The 19,781-nt window shown below is 31.7% G+C and overlaps 1 protein-coding gene and 1 long non-coding RNA gene across 3 annotated transcripts; one reads left to right on the top strand and one right to left on the bottom strand.

Annotated features, from left to right (window-relative positions):
- The first annotated feature begins 8,047 nt into the window (after positions 1-8,047).
- On the top strand, positions 8,048-19,481 carry LOC138183863 (nuclear pore complex protein Nup153). Of its 2 annotated transcripts, none has more exons than XM_069121341.1 (8): positions 8,048-8,188; positions 9,918-10,208; positions 10,266-10,572; positions 10,753-10,934; positions 11,015-11,388; positions 11,504-14,693; positions 14,780-14,901; positions 14,981-19,481. In XM_069121341.1, the coding sequence occupies exons 1-8, from the start codon at positions 8,114-8,116 to the stop codon at positions 15,039-15,041; spliced, it is 4,602 nt and encodes a 1,533-aa protein (XP_068977442.1). In that variant the 5' UTR covers positions 8,048-8,113; the 3' UTR covers positions 15,042-19,481. The 2 variants fall into 2 exon arrangements, with proteins under 2 accessions (XP_068977442.1, XP_068977433.1); XM_069121332.1 differs by having other exon boundaries at positions 10,717-10,934.
- On the bottom strand, positions 8,050-8,609 carry LOC138184183 (uncharacterized). The gene is made up of 3 exons (XR_011174273.1): positions 8,503-8,609; positions 8,308-8,431; positions 8,050-8,172 (listed from the first exon to the last, which is right to left on the bottom strand). It is a non-coding gene; the product is annotated as an uncharacterized LOC138184183 (long non-coding RNA).
- Positions 19,482-19,781: the final 300 nt, after the last annotated feature.

Raw genomic sequence — 19,781 nt, 5'->3', positions numbered from 1 at the left:
TTTACTATTTTGCTAAATTAACGAGTTACAAACCGCCAAACTAAATCCATTGTCACCGATATTTCCGTATTTTGCGAACTTCGTTTTCTTCACGTAATTTTTACAAATACAGCTTTGTCGACATACTTACACAGCATTTTTTTTTTTATAAACATCTTGCGTTATAAATATTTTGCAATGCCTAAACGACCAACCATCGCAATAAAACTACACAAACTTGAAAGCATTCTTTAAAATATTATATTTTTTACATTATTCTTTTAATAAGGTCTAATCTTTTAATTAGGTCTATAATGTATAATGCAAAATTATGTTATTCTAAATAGTGACAGCTCTTTTTAATTTTTCCATGTTGTCTCTTCATGCACACTTCTTCGCCACTCATTTAAATGTAGACTTTTATGCCTGAACGCATTCCTTAAAACGAAACTTTGAACCATATTTGCATATTTGGACGTAAAAATTAAACGTACACATTTCACTATTTATTACAATGACAAAACTATTTATAAAAAATTTCTTCATAAATAGTATTATAATTTAAATAATTTTATAAATAGTATAATTAAAGAACAATGATCCTGAACTCTTCTAAAAATGTAAGTTTTATTTTCAAATTATTATTATTATTATTATTAAAATGAAACTGAAAGTGATAATTAATTTACCAATACTCTTCTTCTGTATTTAATCAAGTACTAATGCATGTTGACTACATCATAACGATATACTATAATATATATACATATAGCATATATACACTCTTTTATTTCAAGTTAATAATAAAATTTACTCAACATAAACTTATTTTCTAACTTTTCCTACTTTAAATTGAAGATTACTCAGCAAACATCTTATAATCTCTTTTCTCCTCTAAATTCTCCAAGTAATTGCTGCCATCAATTTTGTCATGACATTAAATTTTACTCTTTCTCCTTCTCTAGTCTCCTAATTATAATATGTATCACTTTCTTCTTTTTAAATTACGTAATATAACGTCTATATGCATATGGTTTCTATTACTTCTTAACTTTCTTCGTATCCGCAGTTAATAGTAGCGACGATAAAGTACCGTTCATACCTGTACTTCCTTCCCTATTATTTTCTTCTATTTTCCTTATTGACATCCCGTTTTTTCCGTTTATTAGTTTCATTAACGTTACATTCTTCCGTCGACCTCAGCCCGTTTCCTTTCTCTGTGCAGAAATTGCAATAGCACGTTCTTTATCCTTAACTCTCGATTATTCTCTTTATTATAATGCAACGTTTCTATTTTTATGTGTTTCTTTAAATGTTTCCGTTCCTTTCTGCACTATCGAATACTCGGATGACAATTCACTGAACCCAATCAATCTACTTCTCTGAGGCTTTTTACTTTCTCTCGATCTGTCCATCCCTCGAACTTTCTAACCAGTTCTATAATGTTGTCAATGGTTTCATATCTAGTTGGGTGTATTTTAAATCTTTTATTTACTTATCTAATAATTATTTTGATATATTTTTTATTTATTTTTATTTGTTATTTATTTATTTAAGATACCTCTCAGGTATTTATTTAATTATGTAATATATAAAATATTATAGTAATACTAATAATGATATTTAATGTTCTGTGGAATGCATGTCTGCTACACGAAGTTTATTTGGCATACGTCACTCAACTGTAGCTCTGAACATTTCCTTGTGATATCATCATGAGGGAGATTGTGCCGTTACTGAGATAAGTTTGCCACAAAATTTTGCCTCATCCCAATTTACATATGCATAGTTTTCGCTCTCTTCGAATCACAGATCAAACACGCGAGATCTCTATCGGAGCGTAAAAATTGCATCTTGTCTAAAGGCGCGATAAGCTCGAGAAAATGAGGTCGAACTAGATCACCCAACGAAGGTCTTAGCCACTACTTATTTCGCTTGTTTGCCGGAGAAAGCTACGTAAATTTGCTAAACGTGTGACTCATGTGAAATCGTTCGTGCAAAATACTTAATTCTGTGTCATAGCTACATCCGGTGCAATGTGGTCAGAAATATGATTTAGTCACCTTCTCCCTAGGTTTCACTTTTTATGCGTACGTATATCGTTCCCTTAACGATTCGCTAACTATTTCTATTTATTTAATTTTCTGTACAATGATATGATTAATTAATAATATTATAGCTATGATTATTCAATTTCAATTATGCCTGGCCAGAAGCCCTTATTTATCTATAGGAGCACAATTGAAATAATTTGTATGTAAATAAAGATTAAAATTTTTGATAAATATTCCTTAGAAGTTTAACGAAATGAGAAAAGATTTATATATAAAGAAGAGTAATTATAAAATAGCATCGATCTTTCTTTGTATGTTACACGTTGTTAAAATATTAAGGACATGACCAGTTCCACGTATTATTCACGGAAGTTCAAAGCGAGTTGCACTAACGGTCCTCCACCTGTTATTTCTATGGTATAGTCTATTTCAGTGTCCTGTAACAAATGTTGTATAAAGGATTTATGGAAAACAACAGTTGCGTATTATGTAAATTTAAGCGAATAGTAAAACAAATTCATCAAATAAAATAGTATTGTTTAAAATTACTGTTTGAAAACTAAGAAACTTTATTTTTAATATCTCATTTAATAATGTCTTCAAAATTTGCAAAAATATATATCAAAATCGATATTATCTAATTAATGTAAAAATATGTTTCAAGAATTGCTATTATTGATTAAAAATTCATTAAATCTGCTGACTTATTAAAAAATGCATGGTTAAATATTTATCAACTGGCCTACTATTTATACACTAGCGTGTAGTCGAAATACGAGATGTTTACTATAAAATTAGTATAGAGTGTGAGTAGTAATCATAAATATAAAATTAGTGCTAAAAATAGTTCTAGGAAATATTATGGCTTATTAGGTCATTATGATTTATTATACTAATAGCTAATTGACAGTTTAAATACGCGCCTTGTGATCTTTGCGGAATATACAGGGTGGTTGATAACTGGTGGTACAAGCGGAAAGGGGGTGATTCTACGCGAAAAAAGAAGTCGAAAATATAGAATAAAAATTTTTCGTTTGAGGCTTTGTTTTCGAGAAAATCGACTTTGAATTTTCGCTCGGTACGCGTGCACTTTATCGCGTCTCGTTATAATTTCGACTTCTTTTTTCGCGTAGAATCACCCTCTTTCCGCTTGTACCGTTTTTAAATTTTTCCATCGAGACAACGATCTACAGTGAGATCCGTTATAACGAGACGCGATAAAGTGCACGCGTACCGAGCGAAAATTCAAAGTCGATTTTCTCGAAAACAAAGCCTCAAACGAAAAATTTTTATTCTATATTTTCGACTTCTTTTTTCGCGTAGAATCACCCCCTTTCCGCTTGTACCACCAGTTACCAACCATCCTATATAGACATATACTTACACTAAATATATCTTACATCCTATATGTACACTTTCAGCTTTATTAAAACATAATCATGATAATCTGGTCTCATTATAATGCTAATGCAAGATGTTTCGTATGACACAAGTAATATACATATGCATTTACAAAATGGTTCTATAAGTGTTCGAATACTTTTGTAAGCTACTCTGTGTATGGCCATAAATTTTCGCACACCAATAGTCACTACTGATATTATAAAGTGTATGAATAATAATAAATGAATAAGTAAATAGATAGATAAACAAATAAATAAATTAAACTTTTGAGAATGAATCACAGCATAAGCGTTTCTTCTCTCGTTGAGCTGCCTTTTCACGGTGAGAATTTAGAAGTCAAAATTTATTCGATCATTCGGTAAAATACCTTTGAGTGATGTTTTTCGGAACAAGTATAGTTTAATTAAAATAATTGCAGAAAAGAAAAGTGTTAGACGACTCGCGAATTTGAATGTTAAAGATCAACTCATAGTATTCTTCCTTCTTGATCCACGAATGAAACTTTCACGTTGTACTACATTCTTCGAGACATTATCTCGTTTCGATCAATTTGACCTGCAATTGGCTAATTTAATACGGTGAAACTACTCGATCTATCGACGATCTTGTCACGTAAAATTGATACTTGGATTGTAAGAGAAAAGAAAGCTGAGTCGTAACCCAACTATTAATTTTCCTTTATCGAACTTTATTATAATTTTAGCACTTACAATAATAGAACAACACTGAACCGGAGGAAAAGGGTTGTGCAAGAACAGCGACTAGAGCAAGAACTCCCCGAGCTGGGTGAAGTCTCGGCTTACATACATTTTGGTTTGAGGATGTTAAGGGGCTCGATGCAGGTTATGATGTGGAAAAGGGTCCGAAGCTCGGGGGTCGATGTCTTATCTCTAATGTAGGTTGAGATGTGGTTGATGTCACATACCCCCCTCCTTAGATTGGTTTTGGTCCTCCAAAACCTTAGTGTTTCTTCAGTATGGAGCGGTGGAATTGGACTCTGGCTGGCTCGACTTGTACTTGTCCTTCTTCGTCGTGGTATATTATGCTTTTGAGTCTTGTTGATGTCTGTGGTGTCCATGGCACTTCTATATGATTAGTCAAGTTTGGATGGCTGAAAATTTCGCTGTTGGGTACAAGCGTTGGCTAAATGTCCCGTTTGATTACATTAGAATCATTTGAGCGGTGGTCGTTCCATTCTCGCTCTTCTTTCCGTAGGTGGATTTATTGGTTTTGGTCGTGATGTGTTGCCGAGCGTGATATTTCTTCTTGTTCCTTGCAATTGGGCGTTGGCTCTCACAATTGGTTGATTCATTGTTTTTCCTCTTACCATGTTTTTGTTGCGTTCAATTTCCCTTATAAGTAACTCTGCCTTGAAAGCTGTATCTTGTGCTTCTTGGAGATTCTTAGGTCTTGTAACCGATGTACGTATTTCTATTTCAGGTTTCAAATTTAGGACAAAGATTCTGATGGCTCGTTCAGTTTCGAGATCTATGGCAACTTCTCGACGTATTGGATCGCGAATTTCGTGTTGGAGTGCGTATATCAGTTCGTTGAGGTTGTGTCGGAACCTCTTCACATAACTTTGTACCGATTCATTAAAGTTTTGTCGCGTACGTTGCAGTTTATCACGAGCTCCATTAGATGTAGGAATGAAGTCTAGGCAGGTTTTTGCATTGTACATAGGATTGTCATAATTTACTGCCTCTTCTTTACTGTCCACATTGTCCATTTCGTTAGGTTTTATTTCGGTCCTTTTAAGAACAGGTGGCCGCTTTTTTTGAATAGCGCTGGTACTAGCGTCTTCAGTTACAATGGAGTTGAGTTCAGATGTGGCAACTGACTCAATTTTTACTCGTAGTTCAGCGAAACTCTTACCTAAGTCGTGTATTAGTTTATGCAAGTTATTCAAAGCTAGTCTGTTTGTTTCGTTCTGTTTTTGAATAGCTTCTAGTATGGCCTGAATATTTGGATCCACACCTGTAGCCATAGAGCTAACAGAAGATGTGTCTTCTGATCTTTTGCTCATAGTGGTTATTATATCGTCTTCGGAGTCTGTAGTATTGAAGCTGTTGCGACGAGTACGATAGTGTTTACTGTTTAATACCTGGGTATTCTTCTTTTCGTAAATGTTGCTCTGACCAGTTTCAGTTTTGATGATGGTCCGCTGATCCTTCAATCTTCAATGATACACGTATGCCGAAATCGTGATTTCGTTTACACTGAATCAAATGGATCCTGGCAGGATCGCCAAAATATTACGTAAAATTGATACTTGAATTGTAAGAGAAAAGAAAGCTGAGACGTAACCCAATTATTAATTTTCCTTTATCGAACTTTATTATAATTTTAGCACTTACAATAATAGAATAATACTGAACCGGAGGAAGGGGGTTGCACAAGAACAGCGACTAGAGCAAGAACTCCCCGACCTGGGTGAAGTCTCGGCTTATATACGTTTTGGTTTGAGGGTGTTGAGGGGCTCGATGCAAGTTATGATGTGGAAAAGGGTCCGAAGGTCGGGGGTTAATGACTTATCTATGATGTGGACGAAGGTGTGTCATAGCTTCTGTGTAGGCTATGATGATAAGGTGGTGACGTGTCCAAAGGAGTCCGAAGCTCGGGGGTCGATGTCTTATCTTTGATGTAGGTTGAGATGTGAATGATGTCACAATCTCGTCGATGTGTTAATGCCACACGATTTCAAGCGAGCTATCGAATCTAGTAACCTGGATAAGTAGTATTAAGGATTATGTCCCACCATTTTTGGTAATTGTTCGTGCTTAACGTGTCACCATAGTCTATGATATACAATGGCTGAGAAAGATATTTATACATTTATAAAATCAATAAGAAAGTTGATAAAACAATTATATCCATGCAAAACATATGCAAACATAAATAAAGAATAATACAAATAAAAGAAGTCTCTGCATTGCTTTCTATCATAATGGAAAATTCTCTAATTTATCTAATTTATCTACTTCTATGTCTTTTCAAATATAAGATCTGAATATATTTCTATCACAAATCCTAGTCAATGTCTCTATGTATGCATATGTTTGTATGTTTGTACGTTTGTGAGATATGTTTATAAGCGAAATTAATAAAGTAGAAAATAACTATTTTTATTATCTGTTGGACATGTAGTATGTTTCTTATTATCTGTTGATAAATCGAAAGAATGTGACATGTAATAAGAATTATGTGTGTAATTAAAAAAAATATCTTTATTTTAATATCTAAATCAATTTCCTTAATTTAATCATTTTAATGCATTTGCTCGTATGTTTACATAATGCTTCAAAAGTCGAAAAATCATTTTCATTCTTTTTCATTTCACAATATCATATTTAAAATAGATATGCATATATCTATAGTTACAATTTAAAATTAAACAATCAAATTAAAAGAATAGAAGAAACAATATATACTGTGTAATCTTTAATATGATTGTAAACTGAAAACTAAGGACACGATATACATAAAAATTAGCGCACTTAAACTTAAACATGCAACCGGAAGTAAGAAACGCTCATTAAAAAAAACGATTTATTTTAAAACAATGGAAACAATCGATTAAATTGACTGATCGCTCAACTAACATTTTATACAAAATTTTGTTTAGTCATAAACCAAATATTGTTGTTTACTACATAATAATATTATTAAAAGAATAAATATTATAACGTATTTATAAATACAATGGTGTGCAAATAGATTTTTTTCGACAACTGTATATGTTACTTACAACAAAATAAACGAAATGGATATAGCCGATACAGGTTATAAAGTGTCGATAATGTATCAATCGATTCCAAGCAGTTACAGCGCTATCTGTAGACAGGATATAAAATTGTAGACTTTTTTTGAATGAAAGCGTTCTTAATATTTTATCTACGAGATTCGTACTTACAAAACGTTACATGTTACTCATTGTTAATAAAGTGCTTATGCGTGAGCATGCGTGTGAGTCATGTTATTGTATGCATATGCATATGAATATGTGTACGTACAAAACATGACTGTACACAGTGCACACATATATGTATATACATATTTACACACACACACACACAAACACACACACACACACACACACACACACAAAAGGTGTGTATATATATATATACAATATATATATCTTTTCGCTACTCTGTTAAAATATTTATAAATATTTATATGGTTTATTATATTATTATCAGAATATTATAGGTCTTTAGATTAGAATTAGTAATTAATTAATTACTAACTAGTAATGTATAATATAATCTTAGGGTACAAACAAAAGCCTATTACGAACTATGAAAAAAATGTTATATGTTAAGAAAATAGACATTTACTAATTGCAATACTGATACATGTATTGAAATGAGGTACGCTTCGAACACTCATACTTCAATAAAGAATAAAAGATAAGGAAAGCGTTTTTAAGAAGAGATAGCAGTACCACACGTCAACTTTAAGGCAGTGAACGCATACGATGTGTCACGTGGGCAAGCGCGACAAGCGCATATTCCAGAGAAACCTGGCGCCCTGGTGGCGGTCTTTGGAGCGGCCATATTTTCTCTCGTGGATTTTAGTCACGAAGGTGGTGGTTCGCTGACAATTTCTGGGATGCGCCGTTTGAAGATATTCTCGCGTGTTTTTTACTCATAAATAAGTGATCAGTGCCCATCATGGCTAAACGGAGTAACAATTTGAGTGGAAGACGGTCGTCGTCGCATAATACGAAGCCCTACGATGCAAACAATGTGAGTATCTCCTTGGCACGAGTCTGCCGCGACAGAGATGAATTTGCCTCACATCCAACGGTTCTCCGCGTCTTACCGCTTAAATTAGACCTCCCAACGAATTTGCTTTATGTACCAACCTCTTTTCAGACTACCTTTTGCATGACCTATGTTTTCCTAAAGTGCTATTTCAACGGATCTGGACGACGTCACGGTTATGTGAATCCACTCGATAACCTCAATCTTTCCCATACTAAGTAGATACTACAATACTTCGCTCATGAGATACCTATCAAGACGCATATAACATATAACCTTGAAACGTGATTCCTTACCACGAAAATCTTGAGGAATGTATTAAGCGATTCAATTCTCGTAAATTTATCACTCTGTCAACTTAAAGAAATTTAAATGTTACCATTTGCATCTAGTATGTATATGAAAAAGATACGCGTGACGTTGGAAAATCACGTTTTGCGCAAATTCATGCAATATCTTGTAATCTTTTCTGAAGATCATTTCTTTTTTTTCTAATGATAATATTCGTTTAATTCAATCGATTTAAGTAAATATGCAACTTAATCTGCTTTCGGTCGAATTGTTTTAACCTCAATTTCTAAGAATGACTTTTTATGTATTTTAATTGTTATTATGTTTATGCAACTACACTTGTTAGTTTGACGAAATATTTATAGATGAATCTTATATCTTAATAACCAATTTTTCATCCGTAATTCTGTGTATATTTGTTAGAATTATTATCTAACAAGTATATTAAATGAAATATGACTACATATAATACAAACATGTATAATGTACATAAATAATTTCATTTTATTTAATATAAGTATATATACATATAACTTCTTTCCTTTATGTAGTTTATATTCCATTTATTTTATTAATATTTTTTATTATGTTTATCACAATACTACACAATTAATATTATATATATGAATATTATAATATGTGTACTACTTAATATTTCTTTTTTTTTTTTCTCGAGGAAGGGAAAATGCTATTACACATACCCAGTGACTGAGTATATAGGATTCAGTGGATGGAATCGCCATATCCACTAAAATCCCCTCCTCTATCCGTTCCTCTTATGATACAGGAACCAACCCCAGAACCGTCTTTCGACATTACTTCAGGGTTGCCCTTAGTGTGTATCCCTCACTAGTTCAGTCTTCTCAATTCAGTCTACTAGCTTATCTTTTCCTCCTCTCCACAATCTGTTACACTTGTCTTTCTTGCATGATCTTCCTGGAAAATGCTTGGAACCTAGTCCAATTGTTCTCTTTCTTGGTTACTGCCTCTATCAAATTTTCCACTATAAGTGGCATGCTAACGTAGCTTTCAAATTCAGTCCTCTCGTAAATCCACCCAGGGCAGTGGAACACATGCTCGAGTGATCCTCCTTATTAATCGTCCTTCGATACACACTTAAAAGTTAAAGGAGGTTAAAAAAATACAACCATCAGGAATTAATTTCCTCGTCCAATTGTCACTTCTATAAAAATTCCATTCCTCTCTCCACTTTTCGTCAATGCGTTCTTCCACCACCCTCATTCTCTCCACAAAATTTGAGGTATCTCCTGCTCTGGAACGGGTCTCATACTATTCCTGTTAATAACTCCTTTTAAATTCATACATGTACTATTTAATATCCATGTACTATTTAAATAATAATATAATATTAATATTTTAATAATAAAATTTAATATTTTTTATTTCCTTTATATTTCAGTCTTTTGTAAAAAAAGTAGCAACAAAAGTGACTGATCTTTTACCACAAAGGTTGTGGATTAGTAAGTGGTTTAATACGTCTCAAAATGATGAAGATATATTAGAGGACAATGGAAATCCTGAAGAGGTTGAATCAGAAGAAGATATTCAGAAACCTCCACCGTTAAAACGACCATGTATTCGTATGGATGTTTCTCATCCACCTGGTACATTTTCAATTCAACCAAGGACTAAATCAACAATTAACAAAACCAGTCCATCCAAGCAACAATATTTCATTCATGATGAAACGGTAATATATAAAAAGTTGTTAATTTGAACACATTTTCTTCAATTAATGTTTTTATAGAATGAAGATTTTTCTAAACCTGCAATGGCTGGACCAAGCGGGATGAGCCATTTAGTATCTTCTACACCTGCAACACAATCAGATATTAGAAACATAGCATCACAGAGGTCGGAATTAAATTCATTAGTTGCTACTACAAATAATGGAACTACAAATGGTATGGATGATAATTCTGAATCCAGTGAGAGCACTAGTGGTTGCAGTTCTCTTATTCCACAAACCAATAGACAAGAAGCTCCATCAAATGTCTCTTACAGCTCTCCATTCTCTAAAAGAAAAAGGTTTAATAATGACAAATTAAATTTCAGTAAGTAAACTTTATCTTCTTTGTGATTTTATATTTAATAAGAAATATTTTTTTATGTTTAAATATATCAAAAATATATCATTTCCTCTTTTAAAAATATAAATTCTTATTCAAGATATATTTTAATATACAAATTTTTTTTAGCCAGCCATATACAGTCTCCAAGATCTTTATTTTTAGATAATACCCGAGATTCCTTAAGTAGTCGTAGACCAAGCTTTAATGCATCAATCATGACAAACACGCCGGATCGTGCATCTCCCTTGGCATCTCCTTTTTACAGTGGAAATACCACTTTTGGTGGAGCAAATGCAGCTGGTCTTTATAAACGAGGACGTAATTTGTTTAATAGTTCAAATGAGGTATGTGTTATTAATTTAAATTATTGTTCTTTAACTACTTTCAGTATTATTTATGGTATATTAATTGTTACTAATTTCAGATTCAACTTCAAGTTCCTAAAAGAACAAGTGTTGAAGTAAAACCATCTAATACAGATTCATCTGGTATGAGTCAAACTGCTAAAAAAATATTGGAAGCATTAGAACATTTTTCATCGCCAATAACTGATGCTAAAAAAATTCCATTAAAAATGATGAATAATATATCACCAACAAATAAAAAGAGATCGAGAGAGGAAATGACGTCAACAACTAAAGTTGGATTACGTCATTTAACTCGCGAATTAACTGTACCAACCATACCCGATATATTAAAATTGAGACGGCGGCAAAAATTACAAGATACGACAGCTGCAGCTAGAAAAATTGTTTCGGCACGAAGCGAACCACCGCCTCCTCAAGAATATCATCTCAGGTGAATATATAATTATTATTTATTTAAAATATTCGTATGTATATTATTATTTGTCAAATAAACATTGGTAATCACTAAATATACAGTCATAATATATGTCATTTCTTTTGTACAGGACGCAAATTGATGAAGATACGAAACATCATGGAAAAATTAAAACCAAAACAGCAAATCTTGAGCAAGAAGATACAGTTGAACCAGTTAATTTACCAAACATACCTTTACCTATATCTTCTTTACCTAATTTCAACTTTATGTCATCTACTAATACAAATATAGGAGACAAATCTAATACAAGCAAAGAAGATACCTTCACATTTGCAAGTCCTATAAAAGTAACAAATACCACAAAGAACTTAAAATCTATCAATAATTTCACATTTAGTAGCCCAATTAGTGCTGATAAGGAATCAGTCGATAAATCTAGTAATTCAGATTCTCCTTTAAAAAGAGTTGGTGTCAAGTCCACTTCATCAAATGACTATGTACCTCCTGTAACACAAAATTTTATTTGGTCTGGTTCATCTACAGCTCCTAGACTAAAAGAAAAAATAAAGAATAATGATAAAGCTATTCCTATTACTTCAAATGAATTAAAATCAGGAAGTGTTATGGATATTCTTTGCTCTAAATCTAGTACAACAAAAGCTGAAAAATCAGATGAATCAAAGACGCAGTTAGAGTCAAACAAAGAATCTACCAATAATAAAACAAATACAATTGACTCAGATACAATTAACGACAATATTATTAAAACTTTTGGAAATTCACAATCCAATATACAAGATACTTCAATTATGTGGGAATGTTCTGAATGTTTGTTTAAGAATAACAATTCTGAAACACAATGCTTTGCTTGTAAGATTACTAGACCCAGTTTTAAAGATAAGAAGACTTCTGAATTGTCAATATCAAGCAATGTCAGTGAATCAAAAACTACAGCAAATGATAATTTTGGCTCGCAGTTTAAACTTTCAAGTAATCAGTGGGAATGTACATCATGTTTTGTAAGAAATAAACAAACTGATACTAAGTGTGCTGCGTGTAGTGCACTAAAACCAGATACAAAGCAAGAGACGAAGTCTGGGAACTGTCCTAAATGTAGGTTAAATGATTCTGAAAACCCAGCTATGTGTACTTTTTGCAATACATCTAAATCAAGTACATTAAAAATGAGTGTACAAGATAGTACGAATCCTACAGATAACACAAATATTTCTGTATGTCAGAATATAATCAATGCATCAATTGATGAAAATGAAGATATGGATAAATTAAACTCAAACAAGGATACATGGGAATGCCCTTGCTGTATGGTTAGAAATCTTATCTCTATTGATTCTTGTCCATGTTGTAATACAGCTAAACCTAGTACTGGGATTGCTACTAAGAATGCCCCTCCTTTATTTTCAAATGGATTTGGAGATAAGTTTAAAAAACCTGAAGGTGCATGGATTTGCAACACTTGCATGCTACAAAATGAAACAAAAGTTACTACATGTGTAGCTTGTGGTGATGCAAAGCCAGGCTCAAAAAAACCAGATAACTCTACTTCTACAAATACTAATTCTAATTTACAATTTAATTTTGATATGCCTGCAAATACTAGTGGTTTTAAATTCGGTATTGACAAAGCTGATCAAGAAAAGACTGATACTACAATATCTACAAATGGTTTTAAATTCGGTGAAAAACAACAAAGTAATCAAACAGGTCAATTTACATTTGGTATTCAAAAGGAAGATACGAAAACAAGTGAAGTACAGAAATCTGATAATAATGTCTCTTTGACCTCAGGAGATGGTTTTGGAGTTCCAAATAAAGCAAATAATGCTGAAAAGACTGATGTAAAACAAGATTCAGAAAACGTGGGGAAAAGTTCAACACCACTATTTTCATTTGGTATAGCTAAGAGTGAAAATGGAATAATAGAAAGTGATAAGCAGATTGTAAATGTAACAACTTCTACATCAATTGCACCTACCTTTACATTTAATATGCCTAAGCCTAGAATTGAACAATCAGACATAAAAGAAGAAAAACAAACTCCTTTACTGGAAAGTACTGTGACAGGAGCTTCAAAGCCAAACATAGAAGCTACCGAATCTATTGCTATTAATACAAATACATTACCTTCAGTAACTCAAAGCAGTATACAAGAACCCAAATCAACTGCTGCATTTTCTTTTGTTGTACCAAGTAGCACAAGTACAATTACTAGTAGTGCTTCTACAACTGTGGTATCAAGTCTTCCATCCTCTACTCAATCTTCCTTTACATTTCTTGAATCAAAATCAACTACGCAAGCACCAGCTGTACCAACATTTGGACAGATATCAACATCAGCTCCTACTTCTAATTTATCTAATACCTTTACATTTGGGAACAGTGAAACAAAGGAAGAATCCTCAATAACTAACACTTTTAGTACATTGCCAAATGCCTCTCCTGGAAGTTCATTATTCTCAAGTATTTCTAGTGGTCCATCGCTGTTTGGCAATAATGATACAAAAACTGTACCAGCATTTGGACAAACTTCAACTGAAGATAACAAACAACCTGCATTTGGTGCTGCAAATACAAGTAAATCCTCGACTTTTGTAGTACCAGGGAATAAAGTACCAATATTTGGTAATACGGAAAATAAACCTAAAATTTTTGGTTCAACTGACCCAAAAATAAATGTATTTGGAAGCACAGATAATAAACCAACATCTTTATTCAATCCATCACTCCAAGCACAAACTGCAACACCAGCCTCTTTTGGCGCACCGTCAGCTACATCAACACTTTTTGGATCATCTGCTACACCCGTTTTTGGTAATAATACTGCTTCGACGTTTACTACTGAGTCAACACCTAACATATTTGGATCTACCTCAAAGTCAAATGAAACTAGTACACCAAATTCAAACATATTCACGTTTGGCACTACTCCTGCTCAACCAATAGCGAAACCAGCAACTGGATTTAATTTTTCTACAAATACTAATCCTGCCGAATCAACTCAGAAACCATTATTTACGTTTGGTAGCCATTCATCTGCCCAGAAAAACGCTAATTTATTTGGGAATACATTCAATAATCCTGCATCAACTAATTCTTCCGGCTTTCTATTTAATGCACCTAAACCGGAAGCATCAGCATTTGCTCAACCTACAGCAACAAATCCAATTTTTGGTGCATCACAACCTGGTACACAGAATCAAGCGTCGTCGTCGTTCTCGTCTACTCCTTCAAATACAGGATTTAATTTCGGGTCTACAGCACCTGTTGTTACGTCAGGCGGTTTTAATTTTGGTACTGTAAGTATACTAAAGTACAAGATGTCAAGATGTCTTGAACAAGTTGAATTTAATTAGAATTAAATTTTAATAATTAATTTGTTTAGGCATCTACTTCTACACCATCTGCAGGATTTAATTTTAATGCTCCCGGTACTACACCAACATTTGATCCTAATACTCCACCAACATTTAACTTCACTGGTGGTAATGCACCTATAGCATTTAAGTATGTATAAATTATACAGAATTATTCATCATATTAATTACAAGAATTGTTTGTTATATATTATCATATTTTATTTCAGAGCAATACCTACTCAAACTCCACAACGGAAGTTCAAAAAAGCTATTAGAAGAATGCGGTAGAGGGCAAGTAACACACGACCATAGTTACACATACACTCGGACGCATTTTTTATATATATCTCATGCAACCGTGTGTATGAATATGTTTTTGAATATATGCTTAAGTTACGGTATGATGCAATGAAAATATACCAACCATCAATGGTCACATCAATGTGGTGGTATACCAAGCATTTTATGTAATATATTAATTTGTCAATAGGATATGCTTGCGTACAGCCACTTGTGTTCTACAGGATCTGTAAATTATAAATTATTTAAATTATACAATAATAACGAAAGATACTTTGATGTTGGCATGAAGCCATTTTTGAAACTATGACAGATCATACATAATCTGCCATCGCATTACTAATACCTTGCCCAAACAAGACACTATGTGTGCGTATTGACGTGACAAATTAATTTGCTGAAAGAATACCTCGATAAAGAAACCTAACAAAGCACTAAATACATGCAATTTATTGAGGATAACAAGTGGGAGTGTATCCCTCAGGTAAGTATAAATCATTCACAACTCGTAACAATACTTTTGTAACTGAGAAGCGAGAGGGACTAAATAGTGCCGAAATACATTAATTAAAAATTATTTTTTGTAATGAAAGAAACATTGTAATAACTTGTAATGCCTTTATTCTTATATTTGTATGTAAAAACAATCATCCGTACCTGACTACTTATTTTTAATGTATTCAGTATACACAATTTTACATAGTCAGGTACACAATCTTGAAGGAGCTTAATGAATGAGAAATATATGGTTATTAACAGAATTCTTTTATTCATTTTCTCTATAAATTTTGACACGTTACGAGTATTGTGAATTGATTGAATATCAATGAAGTCCCACTGCGTATAGACATTAATTATATTTTCATTAGAATTGTGCGGACAGTTCTACAGTCTTTGTAGTACTAGTCCAAGAAAAATGTATCATAAAAGAAAATGGCATTCGGATAGTACAAACTCACGATTACTGAACGATTGCATTGAGTAGTCGAAATTGTATATTTTTTTTATATATTGAATGAACTAATTCTATAAGAATATACTGAATGCCATTTTAATAGAATTAAATTATAGTAATGTTGCGTGTTTTACCATAGAATGAATGGAAAATGAATCAAGGAGTATATTGAATGGAAATAAATTATTATGGGGCTTCTAAAGAGTTACTTTTTTTTTGTTACTAAATTGAATGTATTTTTATAGTAAGTTTCTGAAATTGTTATTAACTTTGTATATTATTGTTGCTTCTACTATGTATATCATGAAAACGTATCACTCTGTATTACAGTAAAACTAAATATATTACAATAAAATTCACAGAGATAATATTACAAAATTACACATAATTTTCAAAAATTGTAGATACTTATTTTTAAGTCAAATAATTTCCTTCTTTTAAGATTCACTCATTTCTTTGACAGCATTTTTACATTTTAATTGCAGTGTTTGTGAAATAACAGATTTTTACAATGAGTGCAGTTTAGCCCAGAGTGATATTAAAGTAAATGTAAGTATAGGAAAGTTGTTTCCAAAATATTAAAAAGCCATAAAAGTAACTACTACATTTGGAAGTCCCTAAATACAGAAAGTAGTTAGTTGACGTGTTAATGATTAATGAATTAATATGAAATCATGCACGTCCTATTTAAGATTAGGATAGTTATATCTATAATGTTGGCTTAAAATTGACAGTAGCCAAGAATAACTCGGCACAAGACCCACCTTCTGCCATAGTAGATATATAGGTACAAAACAACTCTGTTACATATTGTTACTTTATATGTTGTGTAATATTTACATTATAGGTTTTAAGGCGTTTTTAATTTCTGCGTATATTTTCAAAAAATAAGAATAATAGATAACAAAGAAGCCTTGATTTCATGTTGATAATTTACAAATGGCATACTCTGCAAATACCCTTCGTAGTAGTTACCTATAATACTAGAATAGTATTGCTAAGTATGTAAAAAAATGTATCAACATAATTATCAATATTTCTTTGTATAATTGTATAATTAAAATTACAATTAACCTACCGTTTAATCGTAGAACGAAATCTATAACAATTCAGTAATTGAAATAAACTAGTTAATACTTACAGTACCTCTTAATGTTATCCTTTGTATAAAAAAAATCTGATCTACGAAGGGTTCTTCCGCACATAGTTATATTGTTTAACTTAAGGAATTGTAGCTTTGTATAATTACCAGCTGAAATACTAACCAATGGTAAAGTGAGGCTGCGCTGAGATATGTCTATGCTGCTGTCTTACACTGTGAACATTCTCTGTCGAGGCTGTGTCGTCCATTTGTCTATCCTTAGACAAATTTCCAAATTAATGAATATATCAAATGCTGCCTGAAAGAGGCAATACCTTTGTAATAAATCTCGTATATGGCCTTAAAAAACATAACGAGCGCGTGACGTATATGTATTAACGATTGTACAGCAAATCATATTGGAATTGTTTTGTAGCAGTTTGTACTCTCCATTGCAATGTGTTTGCATAAATACTTGAAGAGCACTACATTAAAATCGTTCAACAATAGATATATAACATCTCGTGACTCATAGAATTTGTCTTTGTATTTATTCTAAATATTATAAGTTTAAAATTACTTCTATAAAATTATGTATTAATTCTTGAATTAATTACATCTTGATTGTAACAATTCAATTGCATTATTTAGAAAGTAAAAAAATATGTAATAATCATATGATAAAGATAAGAAATTTATCTATAAAAAAAATAACTATTCATAAATTGATAATACATTTTTTAACAAAATGTACAAAAATCCTGTGAGTTATGAGATGTAAAAGAATGAGTCAAATGTTCTGAGGCCTTATTATAATCTTAGTCCATGAAAATTATGTATTGTACTGAATTTACATGAATATCTGTAATGATTATATTGAGAATGTATTAATTAATGATCTAATGTTCACAAATGGGAGAGTTTGTTATGAAATAAGTCCAATGACTGCCTGTAATTAAATAAAATGTACATGGGAGAATGTTCACTGTATGCTTCAGGTGCTATGGAGATGTTATAACATTCTCATGACATGGTATAATGTTAGATAATATTGTGAAGGAGTATCGGTGTTTCTCAACCGATAAACCATTTATAATTCAATAATTTTTACTCGCACAAACAAAGCATGGAAATACAGATAAAAACAAAAATACTTATTAAATGGCGAATATTTTATTTAAAGAGAAACATGAAGGGGCAAAGATGTATTTGATTCATTGAAAAGTACGTAATAAGCACAAGATTATAATTAAAATAGTAATGTACATTACATAGGATGGAACTAGCATCTATTTACGAAACGAATGTATAAATGTAATTATGACGAATGAAAAACTCGATAGCCTCATATTGTATAATTTATTGAATAAATGTGACGTTGCTTTAACGCGTAACATTTGCGATGACGAGGGCTATTGAGCTCGCGTTGAGAAACACCGTGAATAGGATACATTCACGTTAACATTACTACCATTATTATTCTTAATACTATCCTCCACTGTATTCATAATAGCTATACTATACAGTACTAGGATATATGAAAAATATCAATTGAAAACAATGTTTAATTTTGGTTTACATTTTTATTTTATAGTTAGTAAAATAAAGATTTTAGGAGGGCATTTAGATAATGATGCGAACCAAGGAGTTTTTAACTATGTACAATTAACGTATAATGTAATTACACTATAAAGTTTAATTTTCTTTTTAGCAAATAAAATATGCGAGGATAAAAAAATGCGCGTAGTACTTCGTAAAAACCCTTTGGTTCACATAAAGAAAGTAATCGAAAAACGAATGTTAGAATTCAATCGCAATCTTGAATTCTTAGATCAAATGTATTTGTTTCATGATTACATTTCACGTTGCTTTTTATTTCTATAAGTATCAAGCTCACTCCTTAACAGTTCCTCAAAGAAAATATACAAAATAAGAAATCCATACTATAACTTACTCTAATATTCGTGGTTTTAACATCCTGATATATATATATATATATCTGTTCTATACGTTTTTTTAGTAAAAAAATAACTAATTTTAGTTACGTGGTATATCTCAACTCACAATACAGAAAAAGTAAGCAAAAGTATCTTCTTTGAACAAAATTAGAGTGGGCAAAGTATATAAATATTTTTTTCATAATTCAAAAATTTTACAAAATCAAGTGATTATAAATTAGATTAATTCTACACAATTCTATACAAAGTAGCCCGGTTATTACTAATTAAAGGTTCCAATTCATTATCGTGTCACATTGTCTACTATAAAATCTACGTATTCAGTTTTCGCTTACAAGGAGCTATACAATTATACAACATTAAGTCATTTTCTTATGTGGTACAGCTGTATGAGGAGTTTATGCAAAAAATAAAAATTATCTAAGATTGAGATACACTGAGTGTTTGACTTATTTAACCTGATTTTGGCACACTCTGCGCAATCTGTGTTTGTAATGCAGTGTTAAGGTGCTTTCAAAAGACTGAAAATGAGTAACATATATTAGGTTATTGTAAACCTTTAAAATTATTTACAAATTTTATACAAGTTTCAATTTCGTCCACTAAAAATTTTAGTTGTATATAATTATTTTTCTTTTAACATTAATATATTAAGGACAAATTTTAAATAGGAAAAAAAATTGCTATAATTACAGAGCAAATCTACTTCCTCCTATACATATGGGAATTAGGTA

This window comes from Bombus flavifrons, chromosome 1 (assembly GCF_040668555.2).
Source record: "Bombus flavifrons isolate JBK064 chromosome 1, iyBomFlav1_principal, whole genome shotgun sequence".
In the NCBI taxonomy this organism is placed as follows: Eukaryota; Metazoa; Arthropoda; class Insecta; order Hymenoptera; family Apidae; genus Bombus; species Bombus flavifrons.
The sequence above is the reverse complement of the archived record's forward strand: the minus strand, read 5'-3'. Positions and strand labels throughout refer to the sequence as shown.

Bases quoted from the DNA above. Each gene is read 5' to 3' on its own strand.
- LOC138183863 (XM_069121332.1), top strand. From the start codon at position 8,114: ATGGCTAAACGGAGTAACAATTTGAGTGGAAGACGGTCGTCGTCGCAT. The intron at 8,189-9,917 runs GTGAGTATCTCC...TTTATATTTCAG, and splicing joins AGCCCTACGATGCAAACAAT to TCTTTTGTAAAAAAAGTAGC. The intron at 14,694-14,779 runs GTAAGTATACTA...TAATTTGTTTAG, and splicing joins GCGGTTTTAATTTTGGTACT to GCATCTACTTCTACACCATC.